This window comes from Tiliqua scincoides, chromosome 2, assembly GCF_035046505.1.
Source record: "Tiliqua scincoides isolate rTilSci1 chromosome 2, rTilSci1.hap2, whole genome shotgun sequence".
NCBI lineage: Eukaryota > Metazoa > Chordata > Lepidosauria > Squamata > Scincidae > Tiliqua > Tiliqua scincoides.
Window position 1 is genome coordinate 131685927 of NC_089822.1, and position 23304 is coordinate 131709230.

Here is a 23304-nt window from a genome sequence, read left to right on the forward strand (position 1 = left end):
GGAATCAGTGGAGTGAGGACAAAACATGTTTTGGTGTGGTCATGTGCCCCCACCTGAATAGATCACTGATTTGTCTTTAAAGCAACTGCACAGGTGGACACTGTTGTCATCCTTTCCCAGAATACCCAAAAATATCACTAAAAGGGGTATGTGTGTTTCTCCCTGCTGCTGAACTACAATATCAGTTAATTCACAAGCCCGATCTTGTCTGATCTCGGAAGCTAAGCAGGGTTAGGCCTGGTTAGTACTTGGATGGGAGACCGCCTGGGAATACCGGGTGCTGTAGGCTTATACCATAGACTGAAGGTTGCCAACCAACCAACCAGTCTCTCTTCCGATTATAATACAAGTAATCTTGAATAAACTGCTGTCATTCTCCTCCCTTTTCGATGCTTTACTTACTGTAGAATTGCAAAGTTGCAGTTCTTTGAAGACTGTATGCATTGCAACAACACAGCTGTTATTGGGCAAGTAATCAAATTGCTACACATGCTGGAATGTGTGTATGTTGCAGACTATGCTGTCCTATTTAGCATTTAGCAATTCTGCCAGCAGAATTGCAAGGCGTTCGCTTCTAACACTGAGCACACCTTTAAAATCACATTTTGGTCATAAAATCTACACGGCCTTTAATTTTCTTCCTGAGGTAGTCCAAGAGGTGCCAAACACTGGACTTGGCTTCTATCAGTACATCACTATATATATCAGTTCGATTGCATTTTGTGTGCGCATACTGCAGTACTGGCTGAAATTTTCAAGAAGCATGGAGCAAAATTAAATGGAACACATATGTGATGTATGGATGATATTAGAGGCCTCCTTAAGGCCACTTAATATGAGAGACATTGGGGGAAATGGTTCTAAATCTATGCCAAGGGAAATTTTACACAGCACACAAGGTAAGCCAAAGATTACTCTCCTTCTTTCTGTAAAGTAGGTTCTCTGTACACTGGTTCTCATTACCAAAAGAGTAAGGCAGGGACCCAGAAACACCATTGGGTATGATCACCTGGTTCCTTTACCATGTGACTAGAATAGTGGTTCTCAAACTTTTTAGCCCAGGATCCACTTTTTAAAATGACAATCTTTCAGGACCTACCAGATGTGATGTCATTAAACCAGAAGTGATGTCATGGCCGGAAGTGACATCATCAAGCAGGAAAACTTTTTAACAATCATAGGCTACAATCCTATCCACACTTCCTCAGGAGTAAGCCCCATTGACAATCATTGTTAAAAGCATATGCATTGTAACCTATTAAAAGTACAGATCTCCTTAAATGCAGTCACATACGATGATGGCATCAAGTAATATATTAAAAATAAAATATTGAAATGAATGGGGCCCCATCTGAAATTGGCTCCCACCCCACAGTTTGAGAAACAGGGGGCTGGGGATAAGAATAGGCCCTCTGTTTGGCTGTACTTGTCGTAAGAGGCGACTAAACAGCCACCGGGTAGATGGGACTCGTTAGCCTGGGAAGGCAGCTCATCTGAGAGAAGGAAAACTCTGATCCCAAACCTCCACTGCATAGTGGCTACATCCAGTTATGGAAAAGGCTTCAGGAGTCAACCTCGAGGCAAAATCCAGAGCTGGAGTCCCTGAGGCAGTTCATGGCTGAACACAGTCACATTCTGGCAACTCCTGCGACTCCGCTGGAACCAACCGTATTGGCTTCTGCCTTTCCATTGGACCATTTCAGCGACGTGGAGAGGGGGGATTTGCTGCATGGGAAACAGTCTATCCTCCATATCTACTTTACCCAGGCTTCACGCACAGGAGAGGACACTGTTCCAGAACCACCATTCAGAGCATGACACCATAGTCTTCCAAGACTGAAGGATGCCAACAAAAGAGGCCTCAAAGTTCCATATCTGCACTTCAAATTATTGTTCTCTCTAACCATTTAAAAGTTGGGCCTAGAAATGATTTCTTATCTGCTGCTAGCTGAAAGGATCTTTTTAGCCCAGCAATCAGAGGTGCTGACCATACTGCAATGGAAAGTGAAATGTTGGTCTGTATGAAGAAGGCTGAACTTAACTCAACCTTTTGAATTTTGTGGCAGACAGAGGAAAAATCTTAATGCATTGAAAGCATGGAAGTGATCCACTCTTCCAAAATTGGGCAGGGAATACAACTCCATGCTAATTTTTGACAAAATTAACTAGGTGAAGAGCTCAGGAGAGGTTTGTATGCATAAGAATATGTTGACTTGCAGCTCAACAGGGATATACTAACAGGTGGCACAACTAAGGCTACAATCCTCTCCACGCTTACCTGGGAGTAAGCCCACTGTCGTGGGACTTATGCCTGAGTAGACATGCAAAGAAATGGGCGGTAAGGGCCCAATTCTATACTTGGGCAGCTTTATAATGGACCAGAAATGGATATTTCTTGCTCATAGGTGGCCACCATGCTGCCTGGGCAACCACAAGAGCACAAGAGCCTTAAGGTACCTCTGCATTGGCAGTAAGAACACAGCACTGGTGCTGAGGCCTGTGCCAGTTGGTGCTGGGCCTCAGCACCAAGAAGATGTCTCTCCAGAGTAGGCAGCAGTACGTTTCTCCAATGGCCGCAGAATGACTTTTTGGGGTGGGGGTGGGTGCGTGGAATTTGGGGGAAGGGCATAACTGGGCAGGGGAGGGTGGGGAGGGAAGGATCAGGTCCAGGAGGGGGTGGAGACGGTGGCAGACTCTGCCACCTAATCCTATGCCTCCTCCCACCCTGGGGAGTCCTACATGGACCTCCTCAGTTCTGCACCAGCAAAATAACTGCTGCAGCTCCAAGAAAACCCATGGGGCTGCAGTAGCTTTACCCAAGGCAAGTGAACAAATGTTCCCTTACCCCAAGGAGACACCAGAACCTTCCCTGGCCCCATAGGATGCAGTAAGGCTATTTCAGTGCCGCTGTTTCTCTGGGCACTGCCAGGGGATAGGATTAGGCTGCCCAAATAATGTGAGGTTTTTCTTTATAAGCCCTGCTTTATTCCAAGAAATGCCAGGGCTTGCAATGCTTTCAGTTCAGAATCCCAAAAACGGATTCCAGTTTTCCAAAAGTTTTCTACCAGCAGTAGCACACATAAAATAGAACATAAAATAAAACTCTTTTTAAGAGAGTGGCTGCACATCCTCCTAAAAAGATGTTTTCCCATCTTGTTTTCACAGGTGAAACACTTGTGCTACACTAGATCAAAACACAAATTTAAGTGCTAGATCGTAACAGGGTTCCTTTCGTGGGATATGCTTTGCTAGTCTTCACAGGCTAGCAGCTCTGATCTAAGTTCTTGCGAGCACAGCTTGCCAACCAAACTACTGTTGCTGGCAAATTAGAAAGAAGATTAGATTGGCATTTACAAACATAGGTACATAACTAAGGTGTAGCTTTAAAATTGCAAAAATCTATTCTTTCTTGATGTATGTTAATGTGTATGTACATTTATATATACAATCTGAACAAAGTCCGAATATTAAATATATAAAAATCTCATTTTTTTTTTCTTGCTTCATCTTTATAACAGAACACAACAGATTTTTCTTGCTCACAGGGAAAGCACTTTAAGTCTCTCTTTTGGAGTGGTATAGGTGTGTCTTCCCCATGTGCATATCCCCATGTACAGAGGCACCAATCACAAACCATTTTTGTAAAGATGCTTCCGTATCAATTGCTTCAACAGAAATTTGACACACCGTGAATCCAGATCGGAATGTTGCTCAAAGGATGTTTCAGCATTTGGGGTTATATCAAAATATTAAATTACCGTAACAAATGCCGCTATACAAATTTGGATGGAGCGTCAAGCCATATTTTCTTCTGCAATGACAGCGTAATCCTATGAATGTCTACTCAAGAAGTAAGTTGCACTGTGCTCAGTGGGGGACTTACTCCTAGGTAAGTGTGTACAAGAATCACCTTTTTTCAGTGTGATGATAGAACATACGTTTTATAACAACAACTGAAGGTTGTACCTACTGTACACATGTTAATTTCCACAGATCCCTCCCATTTTCCTTGCACTACCACAATGCGGGCCAGTTCAACAGGCATCACTGCAGTCAGGTGCACTGCTGATGCCCACTACTAAGCTTTAATATACAGAAACAAATTGTCTGTGCTATTGTGTATCCCAGAGTATGCACTGAGTGGGTGGGAAAGAATGTTGTAACAGTGGATCCAAAATAACCATGGAAGCTTGTTGTACCTCTAGTTGTGCTACAGCACCTTTCAACATGCTGTACACAGCTTCAGACCTGCATGCACAAAAATGTAATGTAAGCATCAACCTCCTTGAGTGGCAAAGTTCCTACTTTGTGCAAGGCTTAAGTGGCACACCTCTAGCCACAAAGTGGGCCATGAGTATGTGGGCATACTCAGTTCTCTCCCCTACCATCACATGCACAAGGGGATGTACTACTGTTCTAAGTCATTCACTTCTTCTGAAAGTATGGAGCGACAGGCTAAGAAAGGATAAATTTGATAGGTTTATTGAAGAGGTTTCAGAGGAACTGCATATTATCATTGTTAATGATAATCATTATGAGCACAAATCTAAGGCTTTCTGTTGGTGGTTTTCAGACAACACAAACGGGCAAATTAACTTGAGAGGAAGATTGATGGACTCTAATGGTGCTTCTGGGAGCATGCAACACAGGGCATATGGACCTGGGGTTTTTTTTGGGGGGGGAGGGGAGGGAGGATGGTCTATGTGAAGAGGTGTTAATAGGACAACCTTGGGTAGAAAGGTGGTTGGCATGTCAAAGCAATTTATGGGAGCCACAATTGTACTTACCCAATATTGACCCTACTCCAACCAAGGTAGTATTGAGCAAGATGTAACTATATTTTTCTACTGAGATGCTTGCTGCACTGAAAGGAAATGAATCTCTTTCAAGTGCCCCACACATGAATCTCATCCAATTGCCCCACAGAGAGCTTTCACTAAGTTTCTACTAGATATAAGCAGGCAAGTGCTTAGTTCCACTGTACAGATAATAGTATTTGCATGCTTGAAATCTTCCAGCTTGATTCTCCTACACTGCAGTGGAAACATCTATTTCTTATCATTGCTAGAGCCTTCTCTCCCTCTGCCACAGAGAGGGGAGAGGAAAAGCATATAGCTGTCGGAGGGATTGATTCAGTCATTAGAAATTGAGCATCAAGAATCCACATCCAAATGGATGAACAGTAGTTGTGGAAACCAGTTTCAGCACAGGTTTGGTTATACATGCATGGGCATTGCGTGATGACTCAATGAAATGAATGGCTGCAGATCGTACTAGTTGATGCCACTGAAAAACATTGTGTTTGAGATGTGGTGGGGAGATAGGAAAGTGCTTTCTATGGTGCTCTGTGTATGACAGCCCCTTCAGAAGTCACCACTTGTCACTGTGCTCATCAAATGCATGTGGGAACCAGCCTCAAATTACCACAGACTTGAAACTACAAAATGTTACATTTGCCAAGGCCCAAACACAAGTGCTTCCCCACATTGCATAGTTAAAGCCCGTCAGACTGGAGTCTTTGCTCAGCTGGATCAGTTTATTGAAAACAGAGGTGCAAACAAAGCTATGTTTTAAAAAGCAACCAGCCAGAAGATGAAAGAAATGTTCAAGGCTGAAATTCCAGCCTCATGATCCTACTTTGCAGTGAAAACATTTGCTTTCTTATCCGCTAATCTTTGCTAACCACCATGCAGCCCTAAAGCTTGTCCATTCAAATACAACTTGGCAGATGCATAAGCAGTTGAAAAGCAATCATCCTTGTTCACCAAATACTTGGTTGCCTTTGGGGCATGTGGAGCATTGGGATTATCTGAATTCCTTCACCGCTATCATAAAGAGGGGTTTTGTCCTCCTTTTGCAGAAGGGCTTTGGTTAAACATTCTTTGCGCATATGAACTATACTATATGCAGCACTGTAAACTGATGCGTAGCCTAGATGAGACTTTTTTTAAAAAAAGAATTGGACATATGTGGTCGATCTGTCCATGGGCTTTAGCTAAACAAAACCTCCAAAGACAAGAGGCAATCTCTTTCTAAATACTAAATGCCAGGGACAAGCAGTTGGGGAAACCACGACCTTTGTGCCCTGCCTGTGAAAATCCAGAGGTACTTAGTTGCCCACAGCCAGGAACAAGAGTGCTAGACTAAATGGATCCCAGTCTGATCCACTAAGGCAAATCTTTTAACGTCTGTAACCCATAGAATTTCTAAACAGGAAATTTTCCAGGGTAGAAGCCAAATCTGGGGAAGAGAAACAGGAACCCTACTTTCTGCAGGAGTGCAGTTGGCCCACAACTTACTTGAGGGTTACGTTCCAAGATTGGTGTGTGAAGCCAAATTGTGGATAGCTGAAACTCCCTTAAACTCAGCAAAGTCATACTGCTTCTTTAATAATGAAAAGTAAAAAAAAGAGACACATGGCAACTGAGAGGCCTGAGGGAACAGCAGCTTCATGCTTCTATTTCAGGCTTGCTCCAGGGAATAAGCAGGGTAAGCAGAATGTCAGACAGAGTCAACCACACAATTTATACTCTTTTGGGGGGGGACAACAAGTAGATGAATTTGCACAAATGAATCATGCATAAGATGCGGGTCAACTATATATGCAATGACTGTTGTCATCAAGTAAGCACATTACTAAATGATACCTTTCCACTCATTGTAGGGATTGAATCTTGTGTTTGTAGACAGGTACTCCGAAATATCCCTTATATGTCAGTGTTGGAGCTTCTTTCTTCATCAAGGAGCTTCAGCAGAGGTAGAGGAAAGATCCTGGATTACTGGAGGTTCTTACCTCACCTCTACCTTGCTTTGACAGACAAGTGACCACAGAAACAATAACATTGTCCCTATCTTAGTCATGCAGAAGATGGAGGATATTCAGAATGTGCTTCAAACCTGTAGAGAACTGAAAGTGGCCTGAGTTTAGAGAGCAACGGTACATGGCTAGAATACCCCAGGGATTGTTCTGAAATGTCCAAGAATTGCTGAGCCAGTGTAAACATACTGAATCAGCAATACGTGACACCACTTCAGACATCTCTGCATAAAAAAAGCACCTAGCAGTTTAGCCCCTTGATCCACAGGGAGAAACAGCAGGTACAAACCTAACATTGGAGCCCTTCCCACTTTGGATGCTAAATCCATGTGGAAGAGGGCCACACATGTCTCCATAAGGGGGACCCAGATCTCCACAAGGCACACAGGCTGCCATGACGCCTCTTTTGAATCCTGCAGGGATTCCATTAGTCACAATGCCTCCACCTCTTCTGGGACCACAGTCCCCGTTGCACACAACGGCACCTTGACTTGTTTGCACAGCTGTTGTATAAAAGAAAAAAGAAAAAAGGGCCAGATGATGACAGATACAGAGAGGTTTCATAAAAAATATTTAAATGATTAATGACGTTTGGGTTGCAGCTCTTTGAGATACTTACAGATATTCACAGCACATTCTCCATCGCCCATCCTGGTGAGAATTAAATAAAGAGGTTGAGATAGTTCATGAGGTATATATTAACTTTCTATGAATATTCCCCCCCCCCATTTGATCTATCTGTGCTTACCTATGGTTGTTAACTATGATTGCTTAGCTAAGATTGCTTAACTATGGTTAGGCATAACTAAGGTTGCTTAATTATGGTTGCTGTTCCTTATTGTGCAGCTGTTGTATTTCTGTTTGTTTTTGCTTTGATGGGTTTATTGTTTTTATGATGAAACTGGCCATTACTGGCCCTGATAATCTGTTTGCAGAAGTCCAGAATCAATGGCAGGAACTGCATCAGCAAATTTAAGTAATAAGGAGAAAGTCACCACTGAAGGTGACAACTGTGTAAGTATTTTCTCCATCTGAAAAAAAGATATCTGTAAAACAAACAGGTTCTTTGAGATCGTAAATGCCAGATGGGACACAATTCAAAGTACTGGATGAATTGCATTAGGTTTAGGACCACTACAAATATATATATTTTCCCCCAACAATGGGATAATCTGTACAAAGGAAAACATGTATACAAATTGTATATAGGACTGTTTTTCAACATGCTTCCTTCAGGGGCCCAACACATCAATGTGACTGCTGAGAAACCTCTGCCAGGAAGTCTGCCTTGGAACTTCAGCACATTACAAAGGACTTGGGAGTGTATTCTAGAGCTCATGCTCCACTTTCACGGGGGACAGATGAAATAAAATGTATGTCCAAATGCTCTCTCCTCTTCAGAATATAAGACAGTTTTCTCTTATGGCAGTAGCGGAGCTGTGGGGGGGTGGAGCTGTAAATGCCGCATGGCTCCAAAGCTCGCTGCGTAAGCTTCCCCTCCTCCTTGCTCTTGGAGCCTGTCTGGGGGCGAAAGCAACATGGAGGAGATGTCTTCGCGTTGCTTTCACTCCTTGGAATGGCCCCCAAGAGTGAGGGGCAGCTTACGTGGTGAATTTTGGAGCTATGTGGCACAAATAACTCCACCCCCTCTAGCTCTACTACTGTCTTATAACATACAGTGATCTCACATCCATGGATACAAAAATATCCTTCTATACTTTGCTCTTGACTCATCTTAGCTTGCTGCTAAAGTTAGTAGAATCACATTGTTGGGGTCGGCTGCTTCCCTCCCACCCCGACTTGCCTGGAGAGGCAGGGGGAGGGTCCCCAGACTGGCAGCAAAAGCCTCAGGAGGAGGAGAGGCTGCCTAGACCCTGGGCATGCCCGCCCAGCTGCCTGTTCCACCAAACACAAGGGAAAGAAGGGAGGCAGGGACCAGAGCCCCAGGCCCCTTTAAGGCTCTCACAAAGGAAGTGGGAGGAGGGTGAGGGAGGAAGGGTAGAGCAGAGAGGGCTTCATAAGGGAAGCCTGTGAGGAGGTTGAGGAGGGCAAGGTGTGGAGCAGTTCCTGCTGCCCCACTGGTGAACACCACCCTCAAGAGACAGAGAGGAGGAGAAGGGGGCTGTAACCCCCTCTCTCTGGTCACCCAGCTGAGGCTCCTGAGGCACTCCCCTCCACTGTACCGTTAGGCCTCCTCTTCCTCATGAGGAAGGCCTGGGAGGCAGGGAACAAAGCTCCATGGACTACAACCGCCCTGCCTCTGCATGAAGCCCGACACACATGTATAGGATAAATCTAAGGTTTGAAAGCCTTCCAAAAATGACCAACACGTTGAGACAAAGGCTCCCAAAGTGCGCTATTGTCAAGAGTACAACCTTCAGGGCATGGTCAATGCTTTTGGCCATCTAATCGTGCCATCTAATAGTGGATCTAATAGTGCACCTAACACCATCTAATAGTGCAACCTAGACTATACGGAATACTTTCCTGTAGGTTTCTATTTCAAGTTGATATGCCAACTCAAGAAACTACGTGACATATACATACAAATCTAGCATTCCCATCTGCTGACTTCTCTGATGTAGTGTAATGGTATTACACTACCAACGATTTTATTCTGCTGTTCTGGGGGAGCTTTCCTAACAGAGCTTTCTCTGATTCCCAGAAGGGCCTCTTGCTTTCACCTGTATTCCTCTCCTTCCAGTAGTTTCCTATAGGTGGCAATCTCAATATCCAGAGCCAGCTTGAGGCTCATCAGTTCCTGATATTCCCGTAGCTGGCAGGCCATGTCCTGCTTCGCCTTGTGCAGGGCATCCTCCAGGTCGGCCAGCTTGCATTTGGCATCTTTCACCGCCATCTCCCCACGCTCCTCAGCTGACGCCACCTCCTCTTCCAGCTTGCAACGCTATGAAGGCAAGAAGGAAGGCAAGAAACAACAGAAGAAGCACAAAACAAGGTGCTAGCACAATCTGTATAAGTAGAACCTTCATTTGTATTAGGTTTAGAATCTATTTAGGTGAGTAGCAAATGTATGGTGGCCATGAGAAAAGTGCTTGACTAACCAGTGTAAGATGGGGTCACAACTTGGGCCTTCACCCATCATGTGTGACCCATCATGTGACCCACAGAATCTAGCTGACTACATGCACTGAAATGCTGGCAACATGCACTAAACTGGTTCACCAAAAGTTGGCTGAAACTATATGCAGATCTACTCATGGCCATCATGCATTCAGGTCCAATTTGTAGAATCAAGTGGTAATGTATTTTTTGGACTGTGCCACTTCAGGCTTCCATCTTTGAATGCTCCTCCATTGTACCAACCTCCGCTATGTATATAAGATAAGGAATTGAGTGAAATTTTCTCTTTCTCCACAATCTAGAGCAGGGGTCTCCAAACCCCGGCCCGGGGGCCAGATGCGGCCCGCAGCAAGCCTCTTTCTGGCCTGCAGCCAACCTCTTATCCCCTGAAAGCCTCTGGCCCACTCAACTGAACATGACCAGAACTGTGCTCTGATTGCGTCTGGAGGGTGTTCTGAGGGCCAGAGAGGTTGAATGAACAAGCCCATTCATTCATTTATTCACTCATCTAAGTTCCATCTCTAATTTATTTATTTAAATTTTATATTTAAATTTTTTTTCTGGCCCTCCACACCACGCCAGAAATTTGATGCGGCCCTCTGGCCAAAAAGTTTGGAGACCCCTGACCTAGAGCAACGGTTCCCAAACTTTTTCAGCTGGTGGCTCCCTTGACCTATTGGTCCATTGGTCGCAGCTCCCTGTTAGGGCTACAATTTATAAGGCGATGGGGTTTTTTTGTGAACATTCCACTGCTCCCATGGCTGGTTTTTGTGTCTCCTTGGGTGCCATGCCTCACAGTTTGGAAACCACTGACTTAAAGAGATACTCAGCATAGTAGTTAATTTAACCTGGGAAAGGCACAGGGCATGATGTTGCAATCGATTGACGGGCAATGCTTCATCTGCCTCTACTCAGAACTACATAGATGACCATGTGCCCCTTTATTATCTAAAGTGGATACCACTCGTACTACTGGTGGTCTGGACTACACTTCCAACCCAGTAATGAGTGCAAATAGTGGAACTAGCTTCCTCAATATGTAGGCCGAATACAGGTGAAGTAGGTCTTGAAGAAGAGTATCATTCATTAAGTGACTAATGTGTGAAAAATCCATAAAGCAAAGAATTTCTCATCTGTTACTACCACCATGCACTATTATGAACTGCACTAACCACAGTGGCATTACTGATGCATCTCCAAGGCCTGACTCACTTGGGTTTTGATATTTGCAATTTCTGCCTGCAGTCTGTGAACCACCCGCGTCAGTTCGCTAAGTTCATCCTTCACATCGCGTAGATTGTCACAGTGTTTGGCAGCCGTCGTCCTCAACTCCTGATACTAAATTGAGAGAAAATGGTATCCGTTGTAGGTAGAGTGTATCCAAACACAACACACACAGATTTTGTTTTCTGTTTGAACTAAGAAACCACTGTGGATTTCTAAAGGTAATAGAAACCAATACAGAGCTTGACCAGTAGCATGAGTCCTAATCGGTTCAATGGAACTTCTTTGATATTCACTTGGAATCACAGAAGTGAAAGGGGTAAAGAGATCACCCCCAGGCTTGGCTTGAGCCAAGGTGGTGCCCAAAGTGGCATCCAAATTCAAGCCTCTTTTTTTGTCTAACATGCATCTGCCTCAAGGTTTCCTCAAACAGAAGCTTTCCCTAGCTGCTATCTGAAAATAACCTGGGTATGAGCCTGTGACTCAAAGCATGTGCTCTGCCACCGAGCTATGGTCCCTCCACACCACCGGATAAATATTCCTATATAGTGTAAGGAGGAGGAGGGAATGTGATACAGAGGAGCTGCTGTTAAGTGTGTCAAACATGTTGTTATCCCAGCCCTACAAATACTGATACGTTTTTTATAAAAAAGAATTTGTTCAATTTCTTTCACCAAAACTCAGTGCTTTATATTTTGATCAGAGATGTCAGACTTATCTCATACATTGGGTCAAATAGGATTCATGACACCTGATAAGGGCTGGAAATCATGTCATTAAGCAGTAACTGATGTCATTAGGCAGGTGATGGCCAGAAATAAGCACTTTTTTCTCAGTTCGGAACTCATTAGCTTCAATTGACAGAAGAGAAAATACACAAATCTTGATCACATTTTCGAGATATGGGAGAGTCCAGTTATCACACAGGCTACCTTTTCAGCAGTTACACCTCAGCACAGCAGCTGAGAGCAAGTGATGGTGGTATTGGGAGAGCCCAAATATCATATAGTCCGGATAAAGAGTTTCTGGCCTGCAGGTCTTTTGTTTGACACCCCTGTTTTGGATCAAAGTTGACTGGTCAGGGGCAACTCCATCATGCACACACTGAAAGCCCTTGACAAGAGGCATTAAGAGACACCCACAGACCTGGCACTGGCACCAAGTCTCAGCCTCAGCTCGGCTCCGGGAAGCAATGTCTTCATACCGACACCGGAACTCTTCGATGATGTGTGCCACATCCAGGCCTCGGCTGTTGTTCATTTTCACTGTGACACACGTGTCTGAGATGCATGACTGCAGCTCACATATTTCCTGCAAAGAACAAGGCATGTACAGTATTTAGCATTGTGGGTTCTTCAATACTACAGTTCTGAGTTGGAGAGTAAATTTACTTGAGATATTGTTTCTTTTTGAAAAGAGTCTTCTTTTCAGATCCTGAAGACATTCACTTCGAAGTCAGTTCATCTATTTACTTACCACTTGGTGGCATTTACTATTAACTTTGACATTTAAGCGTCACTTATAAACCATTTAAACCCTTTATTATATATAACCACCTGGGAGGCATATGCATGATATTAATATCCAGAAACCCCCCCCCCCCCCCCCCGGCTGGTCTTGTTTGGCTTCTCTGGAAAATTCTCAGATGTTTCACTTTGGGAAGAAGACTGAAATTCATGTTAAATTACTCCCCCCCCCCTTTTTTTTCAATTTTAGTGCCAGCTCTACACATGAAATGGTTTGATCATGATGGCTGAGCAGCATAACTAAACAGACAATTCTGACCTCCTCAAACGCAGTTTTGTAAAAGCAGATGTCTTGCATCAAGGTCTCCACTTTGGCTTCTTTCTCTGATTTATTCATAAAGGCACAATCCACTCCCTGGGGGGAAGAAAACACATATAAAGTGGAAGGTCATCCAAAGTCAATGTGCAATGAATCATCTCTGTTCAAACTGGTCACTCAAATGTTGACAAAATGCAAGCTTGAGACTCTCTGCTTTGGGGGAAAAATGGAATTGCGCTGACAAATTATTGCGTATCACCTGGAATTTAGTGACACACACAAAATCATTCCACCATCCTGTTTTTGTTGTTGTTGTATATATTGTATCTTGCCTTTCTGCCTGACATCCAAGATGGCCCTGTTCAGAAATTAAATTTGTATGTCCTCACGATTGAGGGAGTGTGTCAGTGGGGAGAGAGCATCCTTGGGATTAGGATGGTAGGTATCCAGTGTTCCTGATCTCAGGGGCAATCTTTTCATGTAGAGAGCACTTTGTCACTGCAGACGAATTCTACCCATGGAGAGGGGTGATTAGCTGGGCATAGAAGTGCACTGAAATGGAGGTGGGGCTCTCTGGGCATGCTCACAGTCAGCGTTCTGTAAACAAAGACATGCTCCATGCTTACAGATGTTTCCTTCTGACTATTGGAAATGTTGAGAAAGTGTTCTTGTCATGAGAGCTGCCTGTATCATGAGAAGGCTCCCCTTTGGCAAGCTGTGCTAAATGCCACAGTTGGGCTCATTCTAGAGACACATAAACACCTTCTGGGCATTTGGAAATTAATCCAGTGTTTTAGAATACAATATAATTCTAAAAATATTTACTCAGGCATAAATCCCACTAAGCTCAATGGAACTTACTCCCAAGCATGTGTGGAAAGGATTGCCTCTTTAGGTGAGTCATCTATTGATTAAAGCTTTGCAGCCTTAATAAAAAAAAAATCTTATAAACACATCTTTTGTGGTAGTATTCTTTTCAAAACAAGCTATTTCTATTCTTGCAGTCTTCATAAAATTGCTACCTGGTCAGCAGTACATTTATTCATTTAGTTATTAAAAGGTACCCCCCCCCCACACACACACATTTTCTTCCACTAGGGGACCCAAAATGGCTTGCAAGCCTAACGTCTCATGGCACATGAGGTACTAAGATTGTCAAGGCACACCATCAGTTTTTGACAACTGACAAGGCACACCATGCTGTTGGTGGGGGGCTCACACCTTCCAATAGCCCTACTAATAAATGATTCTCCCCCAAGCTCCTGTGGCATACCTGCAGACCATTTGTGGCACACCAATGTGCCATGGCACACTGGTTGAGAATGGCTACTCTAGAAAATGGGGACCTCTACTGGGAAGGTGCTTTACATGCATCACTGCTGGTCCAGTTTCAGAAGGCTGTGGTACACACAAGAGAGCCTCTCAGATACTAATGGATGGGGACATTCATATGAAGAAAGACAATACTCCTATTTTGCAACTATAAAGGGCTTTCAAGGTAATTACTAGAACCTTGAATTGGGTCCAGAAACAAATAGGTAACCAATGCAGCTGGGAAAACAAAGGCTAAACATGATCGCCGAACCTTGCCCTCATCAAAACAAGGCAGTTGCATTTTCCAATAGTCAGATTTGGCGCGGACTTCAGGGGCAGCTCCATGTGCAGTGTGTTGCAGTAATTCAATCATGAGGTGACTAAGTCATGGGTCATCATGACCAGGTCCATCTGAGACAAAAATGGATACAGCTGGTGTATCAACCAAAGCTGGGCAAAGGCACACTGGGCCACAGATGCCACCCTGACGTCTAGGGCAGGGCTGGGTCCAGGAGTAGCCCCAAATATGAATATCATGTCTCTAGCAAAGCCAAACCACTTGCCTTTTTAAGTGCCACATACTCATTTTCGGCACAGGTCCTCCTATTGCATTCCTCTTCAAATCTGGGAAGATTAGAAAGACAAACTGTAAATACTGTGGCTAATAATTAGCCGATCCTGCTTAATCCCAGTGAGAGCAAAGTTGAAAATGTATCCAGCCTGATACAGGAAGGCCCAGCTTTCATTGAGATGGTAGGTGTGCAGCTGGGCTAACGTCAATGAAAACTAGGCCGAATACTACATTTAGGTTATACAGGCAGTCCCATTGTATACTGCAGGGAAAATGCAGTTGCCATTTTGTTAGTATGAAAGGAAGTTCAGAATTTCTGGTTTAGTGTGACTCACAGCTCAATCCTAACTGGGCTTTATGCTGATGGATCTTCCAATAGGATTGGGCTGACAGAAACCTAACCACAGTTGATCTTCTGTTGGCGGATGTTGCCTTATTCTGAGGCCAAAAAAGGGATACATGTATGCAAGAAGACACATAGATGGACAGTTGTTAAAATGTTCTGTACTACTGAAATTGTACTGTATAGTTTCTTTTTGTTAAATCAAGATATAAAATCAAGATTCAGCCTCCTTTACATCTGCAGATCCTGGCCACAAGCACCTCTTAATCCTCTCTGCCTATTTTGTCTCCCACAGGATCCTTTCAGTGTGGACTCTTGCTTTTAGTTTTTTCCCCCCCTCTTAAACCTCTGGACCATATCCTCTTCCAACTCCCTTTTGGTAATCACTCATCTCCCCTGCCAGTCCTCTGCCTTTCTCTTTCTAGGCCCTTACTTCTTCGACCTGGGTTTCTCCTATTCTCTCTTCTGCTCTGCCCTTCTGAAAAATCTGAGCAGCTCAGCCAATATCATGCGAAGACCCTAAGGTCTGCTCTTTGGTGACATATGCCTAGCTCAACCAATCACTTCCACAAGTGTCACAGAAGACACACAAGAAGAACCCTGCTGCATCTGGCCAAAGACCTATCTAGTCTAGTACGCTGTTTTCCAGTGTTCCATCTGGTGCCTCTGGGAAGGCCACAAGTAGAAGAAAAGAGCTTACCTCTCTCCTGCCATTGCTTTCCTGCAGCTAGTGATTACACACATACTTCTGTTGAACTTGGAGGTAGCACCATGACTAGTAGCCATTGACAGGCCTGTGTGAATTTGTCCAATCCCCTTTTTAAGCCACCCAAGTAAGTGATCATCACCACATCTTGTGGCAATGAATTCCACAGCCTAATTGTGTGCTGTGCGAAGAGGTACACACCACCACTCATCGCTTGGTACATTACAATTGCAGAACTGCAGATAATTAACCACAGCATTTTGTGTTGTACTGTGGTTCTACTCTTCAGAGTATTTGGCCTAACACTTAATCCAGCTCTGGCATTCACCTCTTCTTGCTCCCTTCCATTGTTTCTCGCCAGTTGTTCATTTCTGCCCGCAACTGATTCCTCTCCCACTCCAGGCACTCCAGCTCCTTCCTTAGCCTACTGACGTATTCGTTAAACATGGGCTCCATGTTACTTTTGTGGCGCTTCTTTTCTTTCAAGAAATCCCACTTGGTCTTCAGCATCAGATTGTGCTGTTCCAGGAATCGGACCTAAGTGGACAAGGGTAACAGAGATTATGGGGACCATTTGAAAAAGGCTTCTGTCATTTACACATTATGGTAAATGAAACCAAATAGGAAAAGACCACTGTGTGGAATCATTTAATAGCCCAAACCTCATGCACTCCTGTGTGCTGTGATGTGCCCAAATAAATTTCCAGCATATCAAGGCTTCCCCATTCACGTCCAAAAAGCTCGCAGTCACAGAAATGCCACCATGCTGCATGCATTGAATGGGGAAGACACACTGTGCAAACATTGTGTGCGTATCTACCTAGGATCATGAAAACAGAGCATTGATTTTCTACCACAAAATAGACAGTCACCTCTAGCAGTTTCTTACTTCTAAGAATTATACACTCTTATACAGAATTACATTGAAATGAAAAACCCATGTTGATTTTCCAGATAAGACAGTAGATCTAATCCTATAGGGACCTTGCACTGCTGGAACTAGCATTTCAGCAGGCAAGGTGCTTCACAGCTGTCACAAAAGGCAACACACCATTTTGCACAGTTGTCAGAAGCAGCAATGCCAGCAGCCTCACAATGACCCCTGGAGCCAGTGAGTCAGTGCAGCAGGCAAGAGAGAGGCAGAGGGTGGGCAGAACATGGCAGTAAAGGAAAGGAAGGGGGCAGAGACTGGGGCAGGGAGAGGAAAGGACTGAGGCTGGGAAGAGGGCAATATCAGCGACGGTGGCACAACCAATTTCTATTCCCCCTTCCTAGCCTCCATCCACCTTCCCAGGTCCACTTGTGTGAGCTAAATCACTGATGCAGGTCCAAAGAGACCTAGAAGGGCAGTGAGGGCACACCCTCAAGCAAGAGGACAAATATTCATTTACATGGAGGAGACCTACAGGACTGCACCACCACCACCACCCCCCACCAGCTGCAGTGGTGGTGGAGTTTCAGGTGGTGCAGCTGGTGGGGAGGATTCAGGTAGGATTGGGCCGTGTGAGCACTAACTGCATTTCACATTTCATGTCACTGCTGACATTATCTCAATATATTCATTACAGCGACCAAGTAAGGTAGGTCACCACTACTGCAGATGGGAAGAGGGGCTAGGACTAAAAGAAGGTGCACTACATTTTCTGTCCCCCTCTTCCTTTTCTAAGTCAAGGAGTAGAAGGAGGAGCAGTGGAGGAGCAAAACAGGACAAAGATAGGCTCTCCCTCCCATCTGCTGCTTGAGCCAACTGCTTCAGTTGGCCTCGTGGATGGGCCAGTGCAGTGCAAATGCAATGCGCTTCTTTTTAGCACCAGCCTCTCTTTCCTCCTCCTCCTCTCCTCTACATTTCTTCTTCCACTCCACCCCTTCTTCCTTTTCAATGCAATCTGCTTCTAGTCCAGCATCATTTTTTTCCCCAAGAGTGACAATCCCAAAGCTTCTGAGAAGCTGAGGAACAAGGTATGAAGGCAACAGGATTTGTCATATACCCCTTTTCCAATCCAGGGAGTGGGAGGACTAGATGTGAGTTGTTCATAACCACACTCTTGAGTGCAAGACAGATGCACAGTGCAGCCCCAAACATATTATATTTGATGTAAGAGCAGCAAACATTTTACAGAAAACAAACTAGTTCAGCTGAGGGATGAGTGATTTGCCCAAAATGGCAAATTTCAGTTTCATTCAAGGCTCAGCCAGCCTCCCACCCCACCCTTCATCTTCTGTGACCCACACATAATCTGATCTGGTCTCCCAGTTCTCCCTTGAGGTGGAAGAACCAAGGCACCCAGTGTCAAAAGGGCCTCTGTAGTCCTCTCAGCAACTATTCACCAGCGTGGGCATGAGCCGGGCTGCCTTCACCACCCATTGTTCACTGTGCCATACTACAATGGAGACACCTCTGCAGCCATCAAGAAGACTCTGTTACGGACAAACAGGTTGTGACTCCTGGGAACCAATTCAGCACACCATTGTCACAGCACCAGCCCTGGTTCCAACCCAAAGCCCTCAGACATGGAAACATTCACTAAAACTCCCCTGCACACATATGATCCTTGTCCTAGACCATCTTTTCACTTCCTAAAATTGAACATCATGACTTACTAGAGGGGTAATATTTTTACTTTCTATTTTGTTAATATTTTTAACATCAGCATTATGCATTATGTACTGACAGAATAAGGTGGAAGCAAAGAAGAAGAAGAAGAAGAAGAAGAAGAAGAAGAAGAAGAAGAAGAAGAAGAAGAAGAAGAAGAAGAAGAAGAAGAAGAAGAAGAGATTAACTAGCTAATTGCAGAACAACCACATGGTGGACATTTACAGGCCAGTCCTATGCATGTCTACTCAGAAGTAAGTCCCATTAGACTCGATGGGGCTTACTCCCAGGAAAGTGTGGATAGGAGTGGGCTGTGCGTTCTGCCCTTATGTGAGTTCACTTTTAGTTAAAAAAAATAAAAATACCTATCTGCATTTGTACATCAGGTCAATGAAAATATCTCACAGTTATCATCACGCTTACACACACACACACACACACATCTCAGTCATATAGAAAAAAAATTCAAAATATAAGCAGAGCCAAGGCAAAGGGCACAATCAGGTCCCTTCTTGTGTGCAACTGCACCTGCAGGAGAGGATCAGTATAGGCTCCAATGGAGCTGTTTTGTTTATTTGTTTATAGAATTTATACCCCACCTTTCTACCACCTTTCTTCTTTCTACTCAAGGCAGCTTACAAATCAAATAATACCAAAAATTAATATATATGATTGAGGGCGCAATCCTAACCCCTTAAGTCAGTGCTTTCCAGCAGTGACATAAGGGCAATGCAGCAACGAGGTAAGGGAACAAACATTCCCTTCCTTTGAGGAGGCCTCCATGAGTGACACCCAACTGCAGGATGCAGCACACATCCCATTGGCACCACTATTCCAGTGCTGGAAAGTACTGACATAAGGGGTTAGGATTTTGCCCCAAAACAATTAAAACAATAAAACATAGATCACAATTAAAACAGCAGCAGCAATTTTCTCCCTGCGCATCTCAGATGGCTCCAAGCCATGTGCGCACAGCACAGTGCACCACCAATAACATGTGACAGAAGGCCCGTGTACATCTTCCATATTCTCATACGGTACTTAGTTCTTCACTTGCTTGTTATAAGACATTTCTACACAGTTCAATTCTACAATTCAACAACAGTTCCAAAGCAGTTGTAACAGAATGAGGCCATAATCCCAACTAACTTTTCAGCACTGACATAAGGGCAACTTTGAGGTAAGGGAGCAAATGTTGCCTTACCTAGAGGAGGCCTCCATGACTGCCCCCAAAGGCAGGATGCAGCACATGCCCCATTGGTACAGCTATGCTGTGGGAAGTTGGTTAGGATTGCACCCTGAGTTGTGCATGGGAGGGATGTAACTGGCATAGGTCTCTGTCCCCCACTGACCCCTACACATAGGCAGCAGTGTGCCAACCATTACTTGGAACAGGAGGCTTGTCTGTGTTTCCCTTGTACACCTCTAGCATTTCCTCTTCTAAGAGCATCAGCTGACAAGCTTTTTTTTAACATACGACTTGCCAAACAAGGACTTGCAAAAGAGAAGGGTGGCAAAGAAACGTATGGAAGGTGCCCACAGACCACCTATTTGGTGTAATGGCTGACCCATGTGCACCCATGTGGGCACAGGAAGGGCCAGCTGGCGAGGGGAAGAGACTTGTGCCAACTGTGGGGGCAGCACGTGTAGCTCTGTGTCTCAACTCACCTTGTCAATGAAACAGGCAAACTTGCTGTTTAGGCACTGGAGTTCATTCTTCTCCTGGCATTTCATGGCTTGGGCTGAAGAACTGATCTCCAGATTGAGCGGCTGCAACAGAGACTCATTGCAAGTCACTGGGGTGATGAAGGGAGTGCCGCTTGCATTGGCCCCGGCTCGTCTCAGACCATACAAGCTATGAGTGCCGTACCTGCCGCTGGTGCCGTATCCTGTATTGGCACCCCGGTGGCCATAGCTATATCTAGCAGGACGGTAGCCACCTGTGATTCTTGATCCACTGGAGCTGAAGCCACAGAGACTTCTGCTGCTGAAGTAACCAGCTCCCTTGAAGCCAGAACTGCTTGCCCTGGAAGGGCAGGGAGAACTTTCCTGGCCTTTGCTCCCGGTTGGCGGGAGAACCGCTGAGCAGGAACTGAAGTTGTTGGATCCGCTTCCAGGGCTTGATGGAGAAGACATTGCTCCTGCCAGGAGTATGTTTGAAAATGAGGAGATGAGAAGAGAAGGGCAGAAGGGCCAGTGCGAACCCTCTGATTCATTCGGGAATGCGCTTGGCCTTTATATCTCTTTGGGGAGCTGGGCTTGGATGCTCATAATGGGGAGATCAGAAAAATTCTGGCATTTATGAGCTTGGAGTGCTTTGCTTCATAAAACCAGAAAACCATGCCTTGTTGAGCCTATAAAAGGTACCAGGGATGCTATCAGTCAAACAATTAATAATATGGTTTACTTGTTCAGACTGGTGTTGTGTCCTATGGACCATGCCCAGGGTGACTCTTCACATAAATTATATATGATTTCCCGATAGTCCTACAAAACAAGAGAAAAGTCCCAAGGCTCCCAAGGAGTGCAGACTTCAACTGGCATATGTATCAAATAATCACATTTGCCAGGCGTTCCAATCCTAACGGGACTGCCCGTCCCGCGAAACAGCAACGCCGAAACAGCCACCACTGTATCCCTTGTGGACAGGGAGGCAGATGGAAGTCTCCTTGAGACAAGGCTGTTCCCTTATCTCGTGTCAAGCCCCAGCCTGCCCAAGGGGGCTGCTAAGGTCTGGACCAGCTCAATTGCTGGCCAGAACAGAGTAGCCCTGTGTAGGTCTTTCAGGATCTGACAGAGGCCTCCTTCGCTGCCTACACCCCCCTCCTGGGCCTGAACCGCCCTCCTCCCCACTCTCATAAGAACATAAGAACAGCCCCACTGGATCAGGCCATAGGCCCATCTAGTCCAGCTTCCTGTATCTCACAGCGGCCCACCAAATGCCCCAGGGAGCACACCAGATAACAAGAGACCTCATCCTGGTGCCCTCTCCTGCATCTGGCATTCTGACATAGCCCATTTCTAAAATCAGGAGGTTGCACATACGCATCATGACTTGTAACCCGTAATGGATTTCTCCTCCAGAAACTTGTCCAAAGTTTCCTCCAGAAACTTGTCCCCCCACCTAGCAGCATACTCACCACTGACGATTCCTGGAACTCAAAGGTGCAAAGGGGGTGCGAAGTGTGAAGACCCGGCACCCGCCCATGCTGTGCTGGTGGTCTCTGTGCCAGTGCCTCCCTCCTTATGGCCGCTGCAAAGTGATGGCTGTCTCCCAGGCAGCACGCACAAGATCAGCGCTGCCTCTGAACTGGATCGAGCCATAAGATTGACTTCAAATATTTTTTTAAAGTTCAACAAGCTCAGAAATAGGGGCCTGCATGCCAAAGTCATTCCAAATTCTGTGATCTGAAGAACTGTGCAAATAAAAAAATATGGTTTTGTCTAGTTGTTGCTTCTTCTGCTAGCAGTTATGTAATGAAGCCCCCTCCCCATCTAAGCTGCTCAATCCGTACAGCATCCCCTGCCCACCTGTCTTGAAAGTTGCCTCTGCAACTATATGGACTAGAAACTTGGAGAAGGGTTAAAAATGCATATGGAAAATCCCAGGATTCTGCCATTTATCATCACAGAGGTATACAGTATACATAGAATGGTCTAGTATGGCATATAGCACAGTTATGTTACTGAACAGGCTTGAACCAAGCCAGTTTCTAGCTGGGTAACCATATATTAAACTGTAATATATGCTATTCTGAGTTCTGGGAGGAAGGGTGCGATGCAATAAACAGACACTGCTCTGATATTATACTGTCATCACTATTTAAATAGCATGCACAGAATGATCCAATCACAAGGCGGAGGTGGACAGGTCCACCAGGCACCTATATGTGGGGGTGACATGGGTTGCAGACCAGCCAGATACGCAAGGGACAAAGGTGGGGCTTTTGCTCCCTCTCCTTTTGTAAACTAGTGCCAATAGGTGTAAATGTACTCACATACACTGTAACTCTGTGATTGGACTTCTCGGCCTGTGATTCGGCTTATTTTCTTGACTTCTCTGCTTGACATATGCTTTAAGCTCTCATTCATAGTTTTGCTGATTGGCCTTGGGACTAGACTTTATCTGCACTGTTCTGTAAAATGATAACAGATTTTCTAGAGGTGATTAAACCCCTCCTCCTTGCACAATGGACTGGCTCAAAAATAACACACGGACATTCGTTTCTAAGGTACAAACAGATGGCAAAGTTCTAGAAACAGGATTGGTTACCAGCAGAGGACATCATCATCATTATCAAATACCAGTATTTATATACCGCCTTTCTTGCGATTGAATTTCTCCTCTGACTTTAATCCAAGGCGGTGTACATAGGCCGGCTTGCTAAATCCCCATGTAGAAATTTTTCAAATTGCAAGTTCTAATCTTTCGTAGAATGTCTTCATTCCAGGTGGAATTGATCACAATCTGATACCATTCTGGCTTCATTCGCCTCCATGTTTTATCTGACAGTACCCTTCACTCTCACTGAAGCTCAGGGTCATCCTCCGCTCATCAGCTGGGATGACTCATCACGTCAGCAGCAGCTCTTGGATGTTTCTGGCAGTCTTGAACTGCATTCTCAGATGGTCTGCGAAAACAAAAAGTGTAGCATGTGATACTAATGTATAATTTGATAGATTTTTAGTACCAGTGGGATGGAAGTAATAGCAATTTTCAACCAATGTGCCGCGGCACATTGGTGTGTCGTGAATGGACCACAAGTGTGCCGTGGGAGTTTAGGGAAGAGTCATTTTTCAGTAGGGCCATTGGGGGATGTAAGCCCCTTGCTTGCTGGCAGTGTGGTGTGCCTTGTCAATTGTCAAAAAA

At 44.8% G+C, this 23304-nt stretch overlaps 1 protein-coding gene across 1 annotated transcript; it reads right to left on the bottom strand.

Moving 5' to 3' along the window:
* Nucleotides 1-6206: 6206 nt before the first annotated feature.
* Nucleotides 6207-20570, bottom strand: LOC136638794 (keratin, type II cuticular Hb5-like). Its single transcript, XM_066612822.1, has 10 exons — nt 20103-20570; nt 16170-16378; nt 14781-14845; nt 12908-12999; nt 12269-12433; nt 11111-11236; nt 9502-9722; nt 7437-7468; nt 7107-7320; nt 6207-6240 (listed from the first exon to the last, which is right to left on the bottom strand). Exons 1-10 carry the CDS (start codon nt 20568-20570, stop codon nt 6207-6209), a joined length of 1626 nt encoding a protein of 541 aa, XP_066468919.1.
* Between the last annotated feature and the right edge of the window lie 2734 nt (nt 20571-23304).